This window comes from Gigantopelta aegis, chromosome 4 (genome assembly GCF_016097555.1).
Source record: "Gigantopelta aegis isolate Gae_Host chromosome 4, Gae_host_genome, whole genome shotgun sequence".
In the NCBI taxonomy this organism is placed as follows: domain Eukaryota; kingdom Metazoa; phylum Mollusca; class Gastropoda; order Neomphalida; family Peltospiridae; genus Gigantopelta; species Gigantopelta aegis.
In genome coordinates, this window is record NC_054702.1 from 29,951,574 (window position 1) to 29,970,179 (window position 18,606).

At 31.4% G+C, this 18,606-nt stretch overlaps 1 protein-coding gene across 1 annotated transcript in view; it reads right to left on the minus strand.

Moving 5' to 3' along the window:
* The window catches only part of LOC121369783 (vascular endothelial growth factor receptor 2-like), a 71,910-nt gene that overhangs the window by 51,980 nt on the left and 1,324 nt on the right, over window positions 1-18,606 (minus strand). The window contains exons 2-8 of the mRNA XM_041494842.1: window positions 15,541-15,597; window positions 13,823-13,910; window positions 10,733-10,919; window positions 9,462-9,682; window positions 8,630-8,823; window positions 6,932-7,027; window positions 5,209-5,423 (exon numbers count right to left, since the gene is read on the minus strand). Coding sequence (XP_041350776.1) covers window positions 5,209-5,423; window positions 6,932-7,027; window positions 8,630-8,823; window positions 9,462-9,682; window positions 10,733-10,919; window positions 13,823-13,910; window positions 15,541-15,597 — 1,058 coding nt within the window. The remainder of the gene's footprint in view (window positions 1-5,208; window positions 5,424-6,931; window positions 7,028-8,629; window positions 8,824-9,461; window positions 9,683-10,732; window positions 10,920-13,822; window positions 13,911-15,540; window positions 15,598-18,606) is intronic.

Below are 18,606 nucleotides of genomic sequence, written 5' to 3' on the forward strand. Positions count from 1 at the left end.
AAATAAAATGCTCCAAGTTCGAATATATATTACATATAATATGGTAATATATTCATACCAAGTGAAACAAAATTATTTATTGCAATTATGTTTTCATTAAACTTTAAAAAATAATATATGCAAACATATTAAATTCAATAAGCATCTCATTTATAATATTAAAAATAAAAATAGTAAAATTTATTTATTATGTAATAATAAATATGCATAAATTATTAGAAGATTCACTTTTGAAGGAAATTTACAATAGTGAAAAAATACAAAACATTAATGCAGGCAACAGTTTGTTCAGTATCACATTTCTACCAAATTCTAAAACATTAAAAAGTAGTTATTAATTGAAATGTTTAATTGATTAGCAACTGTTATAAAATATCCCCTACAATGAATAATACATATTGATCTGCATTAGATTAAATAAAAGAAAGGTTTAATATTCTTAAAATATTTTATAAAACATATTATATTATTGTTGTTTTTCTTAAAATTAAAATTACTACCTTACATTCTTTATGTTGAAGACTGTACATAAAAATATAAGTGATGTAAATAACACATTTAAATACAGTAACACATGCATTAAGTTTAAATATAACATTTAGAGTTGACAGATTATTTAAAGGGACATTCCTGAGTTTTCTGCATTGTAAGATGTTTATAACTAATAAAATATTTCTACAATTAAACTTACAAATTAAATATATTTTCTTGTTTAGAATATCAGTGTCTGTATATTCAATGTGTTTCTGGTCGTCTTAATATTTGTAAGAAGCTCAAACTGGATTTTGTCTTCAAATAATTTTGTACATATGAAGAAATAATATTTTAGGAAATAAAATGAAATTTAACCTCGTACAAATATTAGAACAATCAGAAACATGTTTAATATACAGCCACTTATATTTTATGCAGAAAACTATATTTGATATGTAATTACAATTGTTAAAAAGTCTTTGTTAGTCGATAGCATCTTAAAAATTGTAGCCAACTCAGGAATGTCCCTTTAAGAAGCATAAAAGGTAAGTAGTAAACAAGTGAAGATTTCCAAACTTGAAACTAATATATTATGTTATAATAAATAATTGTAGATTCTAATTTTCCTATTTGTTTTTATGTTTGATACTTATATTATTTTATTTGTTATTATTTTATTTTCATATCCTTCATAAGTTATTTTAGAAAGTAAAATATCAATTCTGCAAAATATACAATATCATAAAAATTTAAATACTGTTATTTTCAATAGAAAAACAATGGGTTTGGGTTGTTTTGTTGTTCTTTTATTATTTTGTATTATTCACTATTGTGTTTTTATATTTAAACTCTTTTAAATTTTCTTTTATTAGTACTCCAGTCTGTATTTTATTTATTAGTTATTACATTTACTGTTATATATAATAAAGCAACATTTGTTTATTTTATTTTGAAGCTTAATTATAACTAATTTTCTGCAACAAAACAATAACCTACAAGTATTATAAAGTTATGTTCTAAATATTACACCAGCAGATCAAATGAAATTTTAGAAATATATAGGCTATTTAAAAAACAAAAACTATCAGTTCAAAACTTAAATGAATACTCTGAGCTCTATTTGAAATTTCTAGAAACAAATAGTAAATACATAGAAAATCTAACCAAAGTAAAATGTCTTCCAGTTTGGTCATGTTGAACAATATAAACAATTTAAAGTTCATTTTGTTTAATTTTGACCTATCTTTTAATTTAATACAATATTTTAAAATAGAGATTTGTCTTTTCAAACATGAATGTCTTGAACCAAACATAACATTTGCAGAAATAACAATGACTAGCTTTTTATGCTTTATATATACATATAAAAAACTAGGCATCCCAAAATATAAAATGAAAAATATCAACACTAGTAATAAGCTATGGATCAATTTATTTCAAAGTTAATTAATTAACAGTTTGGAAAATGGAAGTAAATTTAAAACAGAAAAAAACCCTGCTACTTATAATAAATAAGAATAAAAATAAAATAATGTTTATTTTATGTTTAATAAAAACTGAAATGTAGAAAAGGTATTTTCCACTTTAAACATCATACATCAACAAAACCATTATGAAGTTATCGGCAAAAAGAGTATGCAAACAGAAAATATGCTGTTGTAAAATCCAAATACAGATTGACAGAATAAAACAAAACTTTTTTAAGATATTCTAATGTATAGGTTTGGAGGCAGAGTTTCCTGAGGTATCGTTTAAAAATGCTAGAATCACCCAAGATAAACTAGTAATTTGAAAATCTTAACAATTACAGTTTAACTGTAATTTCCTAACAATGCTAAATACTTCAAAAGTCAAACTACAAATATATTTATTTGTTTATGTGTATATATTAGAAAGAAATTTAGAATAATGTAGTAATAGAAATTGTTTTGAAGATCACTGTTCATTTAAAAGACAATTTTCGTAAATATTAAACAGCAAAGTTAGAAAATATGTTTTAGCCACTTTTTACCAGACTAATTAATCTTTGTTATTAATTTATATACTTCACCTTCAAAAACAGACACAAATAACAAAATCTAAATATCATCTTCTGAACAAAAAGATAGTTTAAATTGTATTAATATTTACCATTAGGTCTAGTTTGTTAAATGTATATAATAACACAAATACAGTTTGTATTCAACCAAACAGACAAACCCAATTAAATGTGTTTACAGTTTATCTAAACAAAAAAGATATTTTAATTATATTAGCTCTGCATTGTTAATTGTATACAACACAAATATTATTTACACAAATTAATATTTTGCACAGTTTATTTAATTTAAACAAAACAAATCTTTTTACAACTAAACAACAATATTTGAAGGCCATCTTTTGAATAATAAATATAAAAATATATATTTATATTTACCATTTAATCCTAGATTCTTAAATGGAGTATGGGAGATAGTATAATCCAAACAACACAAGTTTACAGTTTACACCCAGTGAAATACAGCAGTTAAATGAGAAAAATTGTGGTGCTTGGGCTTAATAAGGAAAGGCTTGGTCTCCCTCAGACATGATGGCTGGCTGGGATGAATGGCCTGTCTCCATGTTGGAGCCAGGCAGATGAAAACAGTGTGAGTGTTCAACATAGACAGGGGCCATTACACTCAGCAATCAACATAAGTTACTGACTGGGTAAACAAGCGAATTTGTACACATCCTGATTATATTTTATCTTTCAGATTTGTTGCTACAGATAAGAATGAAATTTCTAGCTTTTTTCTTTTTTTTAGATTACCAGGTAATTTATTAATAAAATATGAAAAAAACTACAAAAAATGACAAAATGTAAATGTTTTATTAGTAAAGGGAGATAACCTTTGTTATCTCAGATAAAAATACTATTTAGAATTAACTGAAATTTGTTTTGTGTAACGACACCACTAGAGCACTTTTATTAATTAATCATCAACTATTGGATGTCAAACAATTGGTAATTCTGACTTAGAAGAAACCTGCTACATTTTTCCTAATGTAGCAAGGGATCTTTTATATGCACTTTCCCACAGACAGGAAAGCACATACCACAGCTTTTGACCAGTTGTGGTACACTGGTTGGAACGAGAAAAAACCCTAGTCAGTTGAATGGATCCACCAAGGTGGTTCAATCCTGTAGATGCAAGCATCTTAAGCGAGCACTCAGTCTATTCCAAAACTGACTTCAGTGACATCTCAATTCTTATTTTATGTCGTTTGGGTCTGCCAAAAATGTTTCTCTATATGTACCTGGTTTAAATAAAATTATATTTTTTGGTGTATTAAGTATATCAAATAATTGGCTCCTGCCCCTTCCAGTGATCAATTCTGGAAGGACCCAGAACAGATATTTAACAGAACAAAATTAACTGAAAGAAAATAGGTATCAGCATTCTTTTCATTAAAAAGACTGTGATTATCTATTAAAATATTTTTTTATTATAATTTATTAGTTTTAAAAGACAGATATTTAACAACAACAAAATTAACTGAAAGCAATTACAAATGTAGATGCATCATTCTTTTTATCAATAAGATTCTGATTATCCATTTAAATATTTTAGTAATTGTAATTTAAAAGACATTTATATATTTAATAACAGAAAATTATCTGAAAATTATTAGATATCACTCTTTTCATTAAAAATAAGATCGTTATTATCCATTAAAATATTTTTCAAAATGTAATTTATTCATTTTAAAAGAAAGATATTTAATAAAAGAAAATTAACTAAAAGCAATTGCAAATGTAGATATCTGATCAACATTATTTTCATTAAAAAGATTGTGATTATCCATTTAAATATTTTTAATTGTAATGTTTTCATTTTTAAAATACCTCTCTTTCCCAACATAAAATTGTCATGAAAATAAATTTATCCATTAATGTAACGAGGACTGAACAGAACATAAAACAGCTGAGAAACATGAGACATTAACTAGAGACCATGCTGGTCTCCATGGGAGTTAGTTCTAACAAACATCAACAAAAACAAAAGAAAGCAAAGATTTGTTAGTGTACTGGAAATATGTTACAGGTGATCAATCTACTAAAATTATTTATGAGATGTTGGTCTGTTCAAAATCATTTAAAGTGTTATGAACCTACTACAAATCAATTTATGGATGGTGGATCTACTACAAATTAATTTATGGGTAGTGGATCTATACAAACTACCGGTAATTTATGTGTGGTAGATCTACTACAAATTAATTTACGGGTGTTGAATCTACTACAAATTATTTTAAGCATAGTGGATCTACAATAAATTATTTATGTATGATGGGCCTCTAACAAATTAATTTATGGATGGTAGTTCTATTAAAAATCATTTAAAATGTGGAAGATCTACTACAAATTAATTTATTGGTGGTGGATCCACTATAAATTAATTTATGAATCATAGGTCTATCAGAAACTATTTTATAATGTGCTGGGCCTACTAGAAATGATTACAAGTGTGCTGGGCCTACAAGAAATGATTACAAGTGTGCTGGGCCTACTAGAAATGATTACAAGTGTGCTGGGCCTACTAGAAATGATTACAAGTGTGCTGGGCCTACTAGAAATGATTACAAGTATGCTGGGCCTACTAGAAATGATTACAAGTGTGCTGGGCCTACTAGAAATTGTTACCAGTGTGCTGGGCCTACTAGAAATGATTTTCAAAGAATGATGACTTATCCATTATTTAGGATACTCACATATCACTAGCTGTGGAGTATGTACGTTCAAATATTGCCTCAATGGACATCCACTTGAGTGGGAGCTTGCCACCCCGCTGGTTGACATACACCTTATCATCGTAGATGTATCGAGTCAAACCGAAATCGCCAATTTTCAGGGTCTTGTTCTCACCAACAAGAATGTTACGTGCTGCTAGATCACGATGAACAAACCCCTTATTTGACAGAAATTCCTGAAAAAAATACATTAATAACACTAAACAGAAAGGAATTTTTGTTTAATGATGTCTCAGAATTTGTTAAGTTAGTGACTTTGAATTTTTTTGTTTAACAGGGTTCATGCAAATCCTAGAAAGTTATGGAATTTTGAGATGGATCATGAAAAGTTATGGAAGACTCACACATGGCTACTTTTATCACAGCCAGCTATGGAGATTATACATTCTAGTTCAATCAATTGGTAGAAAGGTGCCAGAAAGCCGTACTAGAAAATCCATCTACCATAACACATATCCCCAGATAGAGAAAAAAGTTTTTTTTGTTTAATGACACCACTAGAGCACATTGATTTATTAATAATCAACTATTGTATGTCAAACATTTGGTAATTATGACATACAGTCTTGGAGAGGAAGCCCGCTACATTATTTCGTTAATAGCAAGTGATCTTTTATATGCATAATCCCAAAGACAGGATAGCACATACCACGACCTTTGATATACCAGTCGTGATACACTGGCTGGAATGAGAAATAGCCCAATGGGCCCACCGACGGAAATCGATCTGAGACCGACCCCGCATTGAGCGAGCGCTTTACCACTGGGCTACGTCCCGCACCCTCCTCAGACAGTAATGCACCCAAGACAGTAATGCACCCAAGACAGTAATGCACCCAAGACAGTAATGCACCCAAGACAGTAATGCACCCAAGGCAGTAATGCACCCAAGACAGTAATGCACCCAAGACAGTAATACACCCAAGTGCACCCAAGACAGTAATGCACCCAAGACAGTAATGCACCCAAGACAGTAATACACCCAAGACAGTAATGCACCCAAGACAGTAATGCACCCAAGACAGTAATGCACCCTTTTCATTGGTTAATAATCGGTCTTATCAATTAGGAGGTAGACGGCAGTTGCTACCTGTTTATTACATCATTCTATAAGCAAAGGTAGTACATGACATCACATAATATGTAACGCTGCATGCATTACTTCTAGTGATCTCATATATATATATATATATATATATATATATCAGCTGAGAGAAGGCATGACGTCAAGGTACAACAATAAAAAGCAGTGAATTTTAAAATAATTATACTAAAATTATAAGACTGATTGAACTAGAAAATATTTCTGACACTTGTCCTTTTGTAGATGGTTTTATTCAGACATTTGTTGAAAACAAAATCAATCCTTGGAGCTCGCTAAAGTTCGCTCCAAGGATTGATTGTTGTTCAGACTTATGTCCGAAAAAACATCTATAAAAGATTTCTGTCCTGGGTCAGGCCACTGGCTATCCAGAGACTGAACCCGAGATGGACATGCCTGAAACCTTATACGTATATGGTCATGTTAAAAAGTTCAAAGTCAATGTCTATAAATGGACTTGTGCCAGAAACTATTATTCTCTCTCAGTTGAAAGGTGAATTAATAAAACTGAACAATTCCTTAGCCAAGGATGAAGAATCATGAAACAAACAATTAAATTATTAATACATAAAATGTACAAACCATTCCTTTAGCAATTTGCCGGGCAAATGATAACAAATCCAAGGATGTCAGCTTCACAGCTTTTCCAGTTTCATCACCAACACACCCACTTTCTTGCTGCAATATGAAACATTCGAGTAATACATGACAAATTATACAAATAACACATGAGTGTTAATGATTTGAATTGTAACAAATTGGTCAAGAATATGTTAAAATTATTTTCTTTAAATTAGCTATGCCACAGGTTGGAATGCGGGGAAAACGTTTCTGAAGAGTGCAAGGCTTTAGATCTCATTGGTTTCGGCACAACAGGCTTTTTGTCTCCTCAACACATCAAAGTCTTTTAAGAGCTGTAATATTATTAACAGACTTTACTTTGTTTTATTGTGATGCCATCTCATATCCTCCAGAGTCGGGCCCGTCCGCACCACTATACCAACCCATAACGACTGGACTATACCCTAGTCTGATTCTCTCTCTCATTCAGACGGATCCGGCTTCTCAAGATCTGTATTTCAGCACAGCACTACACCTTCAACGTCTACTGACTGTCAATCTAGGGGTTTTCTTGACGGGATGCAACCCATCTCGTCCCTACAAGCTGTGCACCCTAACGGCCTTAACGAGGCCACTCACGTGGACATATAGATCGGACTTTAAACTTTTAGACCTTCGTTCAAAAGTTGATGTCGAAATTACTTTCTTTTTTTAATATTATTAAATAATCGGATCCTCTCTTCTTTATTTTTGGACTGTCTTTCTAAAATGCTCCAAATTATATAAATATTTGACCGAGCAGTCAATTTTTTTAATTTTTGGCTTGTAATTTTTTTTTTTTTTTTTTTAAATTCTATTAACTTGTTTACTAATTGCTATTTTCAAAATTCTGCCCATTTTCAACTCTACTCCCCCCCCCCCCCCATCCCGAGTCAGGCCACCGATCTTATCTAATTTCTTTTTGACCACCCGATCTAATCTAGTGACCAAATTTAATGAGTAGAATTTTCTTTATTAATTATATTAGAGATGTACATCAAAATTTTAAAGGCCCACTATTTAATTTTTGGATATAAATTTCAAAATTGTCCGCTTAATTTTTTTCTTTCCTGGAACAAGCCCCTGGCTATCCAGAGACAGGCCTCGGGATGGACATGCTCGAAACTCTAGTGGTATATGAGCATGTAAAAATTATTCGCACTCGCACTAGCTGGTAACTGGCCTCGATGGTGCAGTGGTTAAGCCATCAGACTACAGGCTTGTAGGTAGAGGTTCACAGCCCGGTACCAGCTCCAACCCAGAGTGAGTTCTTAAGGGCTCAGTGGGTAGGTGTAAGGCCACTAAACCCTCTTTTCTCTCACTAACCACTAACCAACTAACAACTAACCTACTGTCCTGGACAGACAGCCCAGATAGCTGAGATGTGTGCCCAGTACAGCGTGCTTGAACCTTAATTGGATATAAACACGAAAATAAGTTGAAATTAAATTAAATAGCTGGTAAAGAGATGTACATAATATTCAGAAATGCATTTCAAGTTATTTTAATTACACCTCAACATTCCATTGATTTTGATGTGAAATGTTTTGAGATTAGCATGTTAGTACTTAATGTGGGCTGGCTTATTTTGGGTATATTTATTTGGGGCATGCACACCCTACATCAACTCAGATATGGTGCAATCTAAAGCCCTGGTCAGGCGTAAGCAGATATGCTAACCTCCAGTAATGTGTGTCGAATGTTCTTGAGGTAGTGGAGTAGGTCCCCACATGGCATGTGTTCCACCACGAGGCAGATGGGGTCGCGCAGGGTACAGCACCCCAGCATGCTGACCACGTTGATGTGGTGGCCAATGTTCTTCATCAGAGCTATCTCCTGAAGAAAGTCTATACGGTAGCTGTTCTCACAACCTTCTGAAAATGAAAGGAAGGAATTAGAGAGTGTGTGTGTATGGGTGGATGAATGGATACACAGATTGACAGTTGGAGGGAGGGATGGATGGATGAATGGATGGATGGATGGATGGATGGATGGACAGATGGATGGATGGACGGATAAATTGAAGGATGGATGAAAGGATGGATGAAAGGATGGACGGATGGGCGGATGGATGGATGGATGGATGGATGGATGCATGGATGGATGGAAAGATGGATGGAAGGATGGAAGGAAGGATGGACAGACGGAAGGATGGATGACCAGATGATAACTATAGATAGATAGATAACTACAGATAGATACCAACAGACACCCATATAAGCAGGTTTAAAAAAAAACAAAAAACTATTTCCATTAATAAATAAAAATGGAAAAAAAATCAGATCCCCACTGTCAAAGTTTTGGCAAATGACTTACTTTTCGTAACTAGCCTGTTACCCTCATTTTTATTGAGAGCACTAGTATGTACTGTATTATGTTATTTAAAAACATGAAAACTCCTTTCAAAAATATTTGGTTATGCCCATGAATTTTTATGCACATGCTTCAATTAAGATTGTAACATATTGCAATCTTAATTCATGTATTTGACATTTAGAACAACATGATTTACCTTGTAAACATTTAATGGCCACTGTGACATATATCCCATTGTGGTCTTTTGATGCAGGAAGGGGAACTCCACGGTGCAGTAGCATGGTAGAAGTTACCTGCCCTTTGACCACCTGGCCAAATGCACCAGTACCCAACACATGTCCAAATCTGAGACAGCTATGTGGTAACTCCCACTTGTCTGGCACAACAGAAGAGGTGAGCAGAGATGAGGTGTCCAGTCTATATAATAAAAACACTGCATTTTATTTACACTGATATATTCAACCAGCCTAAAATTAATACATCTGATGTTATGTGATACATGTATTTATCAAACACCAGTGTAAGATATTGCTCATGTCATAACAATCACTCCATATCTCACTAGTGTAATATTGGGGTGACGTGAGCGTGACATAGATCGCTTGCTGACCCAATTTGTAGAAAAATAACGTGTAGTAAGATTCGACATCTGCTTACTTCTGCATTGCAGCTTGTTTGCAGTTTGTTTGTAATAAATAAAATACTAAACTAGCTTGCCTGGCATACCATTTTTATGAAACTTGTGAACAGTGTTGGTATCTAACTCGCTTTCACTCGTCAGATACCAAAATTGTTCACTCATTTAAAAAAAATGGTATGACAGGAAAGCTTGTTTAGTATTCTATATATAGAATTTAAATTCAAATTGTTTTTTATATTTATAATAATATCAAGATCAAATAATTTGTTTTATTGTTATAAATACCCATATATGTCCATTGTTTCTTCTGTTATGTATTAAAATTGCTATAGTATATGGTATTGTTTGGAATGACACACCAAAAGAGCTGGCTTTTGAAAAAAACAAAATAGCAAAATGAACTTTATTTAAAAAAAAAATATTGTGAATTTATTGAAATATAATACTTTAATAGTCAAAAACTGTACAAAATCACATAATTGTTATTTTATTTACTTGATACTGATGTCGCTAAAAAAATAATGTTATCCTTCAATAAAATATAGAAAATAGCATAGTTACGTACATGTACTATCATTACATATATTATATAAGGTACATGTAGGTCACAGAAATGATGTTAGAAACTGATTTATGTGTATTTTAAGTTAAACAAGTTGTGTTATTTGCTATTATAAGAATTGGTTGTACATTTTTGTGTGATTTTTATTGATGTATAACTGACAGAAATTTAGTAATAAATTGCTTTGTAATGCTAAGTGATTTTATATATAATTTGTGACTGTTATCAATGTATAAATTCACCAGAAACTACCAACAACTTTTACCTGAATCCTCTGGATCCATGTTCTGTGTAGTGTCTGTACGGGCTTGGTGTCCGTCCTCTGTCTTCAAGGTATGGGAGGAGTTTCTTTTGTCTCTTTCGTACTAGATAAACTATCATAGGACTGATAAGGATGGCTGCTGCTACCACCGACAAAACGATGAAAACTGTTTGGATCTTAGTGTCACTTTCTGAAAGTTAAAGTTTCCATTCATTACTTGTGAAACATCTGAATATAGGCATCTACAGAAACGTTTGAAAATGAGTGACATCAAGCAAAAGGATTCACAAGACCCTAAAATAAGATTTTGTGGGGTAATATTTTGAAGTCGTTAAAGGTTATTAATTCGATACACACGGACCTTGCTATCTGATACAGCTATTTTAAAACATTTTGTTATTATATGTAGCTTTGAATCACTTCTATTAATGTACATGTTTCCTCTCACCACCATCCAAAAAAACAAGACAAAAAAAGAACAAGAAGATAAATAGTGAACTCATTTTGGCCAAAACAAATTTTAGTAGTTTGCCCAAAATATTGTTTGTGTACTTTACACTTTCAGTCTATTTCAAGTGGGGACAACATTTCACATTTACTGTCCCTGCCACCCTCAGATGTTATGCAACTGACATATGAAAGAGATGCAGAAACCTTTAGTTGAGAACCTAACATATACTGATGTCCAAAAGAAACTATATCAATTCTCTGAGAGACTACTGAAGAAAACCCAAAATATGTTGCATGTTTAAAACATATACCGATGAAAAGAAATAAGGGATCACATTAAATTGTAGACCAAATTTAATTCACAACTAGCGTAGTAATGGCTGTATTTCATACCAAGTTGTAATGTGGGATTGAATGTCTGTAGTACTGAAAGTGCTGCCTATATGCTCCCAGTCAACCTTTAACAATATGAATTGATTTTTAATGCAGTCATTATATCTTGTTGCTATCTGTGTGATCCTTTATTTCTTTCCATCAGTATATATTCATGAGTGGTGTTTTGGCATGTTGGGAACACAATTTCAATCCATAAAAACAGAAAGATATATTTTTCACCATATTATTTTTAGTATCCAAATTATAAAGGAAATTAAATAAATTTTGCATGGTACAGTTTCATTTGGACATCAGTATATGTTTACTTTGAAAATTATTAATGAATGTACCCATTTGATCACAAATACAAACAACAAAGCAATGTATGATGGTTGTTTAGTATAAATTACCTTCAGGTTCACTACAAAATACCATTTTTAACAACAAAATATCCATAGTTTATCTATATATTTTATGTGATTCAAAGAATATATTTGTTTTACAAATTATTTGTATTTGAGTTTATAAAACTATTTCCAATTACTGTTTATGTTGAATGTTTTGTTTTGTTTGTTTTTTATTCAAAATTACTTTTCACATATAATATGGTTCAATGAAAATAATTCAGGGCTGACATTGGAGTAGTCACAGTGGTGGTGGGGGCATTCAATGTCCTCCCCTAACTTTGAAACCCCTAACTTTATACAATTATAATAATATGAAACCAATATCCTTGACTAAATTGATGTCACAGTTGTTGTCATTTGTTTGCAGAAGTAATACATGTACCAGTATCAAGCATAGTTTATAAGCATGGCCTCTCCCCATTTAAATGTTTTCTTTAAAGGGACATTCCTGATTTTGCTGCATTGTAAGATGTTTTCGACTAATAAAATATTTCTACGATTAAACTTATATATTAAAGGCATATTGTCACAGACCACTGACCTATTAAATGGCCTAACAAAGTATTACCTGAAAAATATGTATTTTATTTGTCCCTAAATGTATTTTATTCAACCATCTACATAACCACCATATTCCACTTATAAATGATATTTTGTAAAACATAATTGAATTATGACAATAGTCCATAATTCAAAAAGTAGTATTGTCGAGAGGGTTGACATGGATTTCACTCCATCATGGTTCAGTTAGGATGATGCGATATCCAGATTTGGTTTCCCAAAATTAATGTAATTTTTATTTATTATTCAGAAATATAGTTCTTAATTCCTTGACTGTATGCCTTTAAATATATTTTCTTGTTTAGAATATCAGTGTCTGTATATTCAATGTGTTTTTGGTCATCTTAATATTTGTAATAAGCCCTAACTGGATTTTGTTCAAATAATTTCGTACGTATGAAAAATGTTTTTTAGGAAATAAAATGAAATTTAACCTAGTACAAATATAGAACGATCAGAAACACGTTTAATATATAGCCACTAATATTTTATGCAGAAAAATATATTTGATATGTAATTACAATAGTTAAAATGTCTCTGTTAGATGATAACATCTTAAAAATTGCAGTTAACTCAGGAATGTCTCTTAAATGTGCCTGTAATATGTGAAATAATTCCTGTAAGTTATTGTAATCATATATGCATGTATTTGATGTATATTAATGACTTGCTCGAAACCTCTGTGGTATATGAGCATGTTAAAAACTTACGCAACTTTAATGACTGAAGCAATTTTTGTCAACAAACCTGTACTGTTATATGTTTTATCAGGCCCAGTGGTAGTTTTACTGGAATCTGTAAAACAAAATATGTAGAATAATAAAATAGTGGAATAAGATTGTTTGCAAATTGAAAATCATAAAATATTGATGCAAAAGGTAGTGGTGGTATTTCGAACATATTTTAACTTAATAAAATGAGATTTAAAATGTATTCTGTTAATAGGACTATTATGGGAATGATTAATAATGAAATAAGATTTACATACTGCCAAAAATTTGTAATCTCGAACACTGAACCTATTCCATTGTATAAGGTACTTATTTTTTAGAACTAAGATCAGTTTGCAAATCTGAATTACAAAACCATAATACATGATCAAGGCACAATGAAGAGTTGCATGGACATTTGGCACAATAGTGGTTGATTTCCATGAATCTCTATCTCTAGGAGGACAGCCACACACAAGGAGATTTTCTACTGGAGATTTCATCCCTCTCGCACCACCACAAAGTACTATGTAGCGTATTTGATTCTAGTCGCTATATAATTACCACAAAGTGCAGAGTGCAGGACTTACCTTTTTGTTCAGGCATGGTGAACATATGGATGACTGCTTCATCCCAGGCTGTCTCCTTTGTATCATTCTCCTTGTACACTGTAACCACCTGAAGTCACAAACATACAGACAATATTTCATGCTTTTGTTAAAATGGGCTAGGTTTGGCACTCGCCAAATTTGCCAATTGCGAATTTCAAAAACAAATGGCGAATTTTATTTTAATTTGACAAAATAATTTCATGTAATAATTGATATTTTGTTATAAAAAGTTTATAAGATAATTTGGTGAAATGTCCTGCTAATCCAGAGCTAGCCTTAAATATGATATATATCTCATCAAGTCTTGTTACAGGTAAATATGATATATATCTCATCAAATATTAAATATGATATATATCTCACCAAGTCTTGTTACTGGTAAATAGGATATATATCTCACCAAGTCTTGTTACAGGTAAATAGGATATATATCTCATCAAGTCTTGTTACAGGTAAATATGATATATATCTCATCAAATATTAAATATGATATATATCTCACCAAGTCTTGTTACTGGTAAATAGGATATATATCTCATCAAGTCGTGTTACTGGTAAATAGGATATATATCTCACCAAGTCTTGTTACTGGTAAATAGGATATATATCTCACCAAGTCTTGTTACTGGTAAATAGGATATATATCTCATCAAGTCTTGTTACTGGTAAATAGGATATATATTTCATCAAGTCTTGTTACTGGTAAATAGGATATATATCTCACCAAGTCTTGTTACTGGTAAATAGGATATATATCTCATCAAATATTAAATATGATATATATCTCACCAAGTCTTGTTACTGGTAAATAGGATATATATCTCATCAAGTCTTGTTACTGGTAAATAGGATATATATCTCACCAAGTCTTGTTACTGGTAAATATGATATATATCTCATCAAATATTAAATATGATATATATCTCATCAAGTCTTGTTACTGGTAAATAGGATATATATCTCACCAAGTCTTGTTACTGGTAAATATGATATATATCTCATCAAATATTAAATATGATATATATCTCATCAAGTCTTGTTACTGGTAAATAGGATATATATCTCACCAAGTCTTGTTACAGGTAAATAGGATATATATCTCACCAAGTCTTGTTACTGGTAAATAGGATATATATCTCATCAAGTCTTGTTACTGGTAAATAGGATATATATCTCATCAAGTCTTGTTACTGGTAAATAGGATATATATCTCATCAAGTCTTGTTACTGGTAAATAGGATATATATCTCACCAAGTCTTGTTACTGGTAAATAGGATATATATCTCATCAAATATTAAATATGATATATATCTCACCAAGTCTTGTTACAGGTAAATAGGATATATATCTCGTCAAGTCTTGTTACTGGTAAATAGGATATATATCTCATCAAGTCTTGTTACTGGTAAATAGGATATATATCTCATCAAGTCTTGTTACTGGTAAATAGGATATATATCTCATCAAGTCTTGTTACTGGTAAATAGGATATATATCTCACCAAGTCTTGTTACTGGTAAATAGGATATATATCTCATCAAATGTTAAATATGATATAGATCTTATTAAGTGTTGTTAAGTGTGATATATATTTCATCAAGTGAAGTTTGCAATCATTTCACATGAGTTGCTCTTCACAGCTTTTCAAATATATATACCTCTAGCAACTTAAAGTACAATAAATTTCTAAATGTACCTGAATTCCATAATCTTTTTCTGGATGCAAATTTTCAATATCTACGGTTGAGATGTTCTGCAAAACAAAAACAAACAACAAATCAGTGACAAATGTTTTTACAAATTTAAGGAATGTAAATAACTAATTTATAATAATTTAACCATCAATTGATTGACAGCTTGGACTGAAATATGAATATTAAGCTAAATGTAATTAGAAGAAATTCACATGTGTATTTTTAACAACACAAAGACTTTGTTGGAAAAAGGGGTAGGATGTAGCCCAGTGGTAAAACACTTGTCTTATGTGCAGTCGGTCTAGGATCGATCCCCATCAGTGGGCCCATTGGGCTATTTCTCGTTCCAGCCAGTGCACCACAATCAAAGGTCATGGTGTGTGCTATCCTTTCTGTGTGATGGTGCATATAAAAGATCCTTTGCTGCTAATTGAAAAAAGTAGCATGTTTCCACTAAGACTATGATTAAAAAATTACTAAGTATTTGACATCCGAAAGCTAATGATGAATAAATCAATGTGCTCTAGTGGTGTCGTTAAACAAAATAAATGTTCCGTTGCAAATTTAAAAAATACAATCAGTGTTGTAAGGTGAAATGAGATGAGATGAAACAAAGTGATGAATATCTAAGTCTTGCTGACCATCAGCAATATTTAGGGATGTTCCAGAATTTATCACATGTAATTATTATTTAATGCCTGGTACGTCTACTGCTACTTTCTCCCATGCATAGCTGATTTAAAATAAAAGTTTATGTTGTTGGTAGTGAGTATACAAAACAAAATGGCTTTCAAACTCATCCATGTGATCAAATTTGGAAGAACCTTTAGATTTACAGAGGAGTAATTAATCCTATAATGGCTGAGTCCCATGGTGGCCAAGACTAGCGCACAAAACTAAAAGTACTGTCGGAAATAGAATAAAAATTATTTTCATCGATTATTTCTTTCATATTAAACTGACAAGTAAATATTTTGTAAATACCCATTCAATGATACTTTACCTAATTTAGCATTTACTTGTTTGGGCTCTCATTGATGTACAAGGTTGTGTTTACTCTTAAAATTAAACTAAAGATGTCAGTAAACAGGCGATTTGTGACCTTTATTGGAACAGACTATAAAACATTTTGATCATATGTGTCGAGTTCATTTACCCTTAAACAAATTTTTAATTTAAAACTGCAAGTTAACTGATTATTTTGAATTGCAGCATAAATTATTAATTATGACAAGCATATTTATTGAATATAAATTCAATATAAGTATATTAGAAATTTACACAATCTTGCAACAATTTAAAGGTGCTATACAATGCGAGCTGTAATAAAGATTCTCCAATAAAAATGTATTTTCTACCAGTAGATGAAATTATTTCCTATAATCTTTTATGAGCATATTGTTAAAGGTGTCTTCTTTAAATGTTAAATCAAAATTTTATTAAACAAACAAAAAAACAAAAAACGATTTGCAATAGCTGTCATTGGGCAATATTGAGATAGCACCTTTAATACCGGTATAATGGATCACACATAATGGCTCTTGACAGTTTTGTTCAAAGGTTACTTATAAATGACTACAAATATTTTGTTTTGGAGAAGGATAGGGGCAAATCATCATCAGAAACAGTCCTCACATATTGTAACAGCAATGAAATTGACACATGTTGACCAAAATTTGTTATAATCTTTATCCAATAAAGTGCACAAATCACCTGTTTACTGACATTTTTTTTTAATTTCAAGAGTAAACACCACCTTGAACATCAATGAGTGCCCAAACAAGTAAATGCTAAATTAGGTAGACTATCATTAAATAGATATTTACAAAATATTTACTTGTCAGTTTAATATGTAAGAAATAATCGACGAAAATCATTTTTATTCTATTTCCAACAACTATAGTTGTTTATTAATCCTCTGTAAAAAACAGCCAAGTTGATGATGATGATGATGATGATGATGATGATATCCCAGGCTTTTCTAGAATTTATGTGTCATCCATACATTTCAATGCACTGACATCCCAGGTTTTGTTTTAGAATGTATTGCCTATTGGCTGGCCATTCATACATTACAATATACATTTACATTCTAGAAAAGCCTGGGATGTCAGTGTATTGTAGTATATGGATGATCCATAAATTCTAGAAAAGCCTGGGATGTCAGTATACTGGAATGTATAAATAACCAGTGTGTTCTATAATCCATAGATTCTTGAAAAGCCTGAGATGTCAGTATATTGGAATGTATGAATGACCAATACATTCTATGATCCATAGATTCTTGAAAAGCCTAGGATGTCAGTATATTGGAATGTATGAATGACTAATAGGTCATTAAATATATTCTAAAGCAAACACTGGGATGTCAGTGTATTAAAATATATGAATGACCCATACATTTTAGAAAAGCAAAGATGACCAATACCCCAAGAATATTAGTGTACGGGAATGTCAGTATGACTAACATGAGAGATGCTTACACTTGATGTGTATGTGTGTGGTTGCCATCAATTACGGTGTCCATTAGCATCAATATGACACTAAAATACTATCTGTTGATCTACTCGAGTGATGAAGATGCCTATAGATGTGTTATATGTAAGTAATAAAATAAATACTATTCACATACATTCCACCAATACACAGAAAAGCAGATCATTATCCCATTTAAACCTGTGAGTTGTGACAGCATTTCCAATTAAACTTATGTTGTACATGCATACAAACATACTGGTAATATTTTTTAGAATTAGGGACTATAATTGTTGATGGTAGCTGGATATGGAAATTGGATATGCATATAGCGACACACATATCCAAGTGCTCATATGGAAAGGGGTGGGACGTAGCCCAGTGGTAAAGTGCTCATCATCAGTGGGCCCCATTGGGTTTTATCTCATTCCAGCCAGCGGTATGCACTATCCTGTCTGTGGGATGGTGCATATAAAATATCCCTTGCTACTAATGGAAAAATGTGGTCGTCATACAGGATTTTTATGTCACTAAAAGCTTTCAATGATTATATGTCAAAATTACCAAATGTTTAACATCCATTGTAAAGTGAT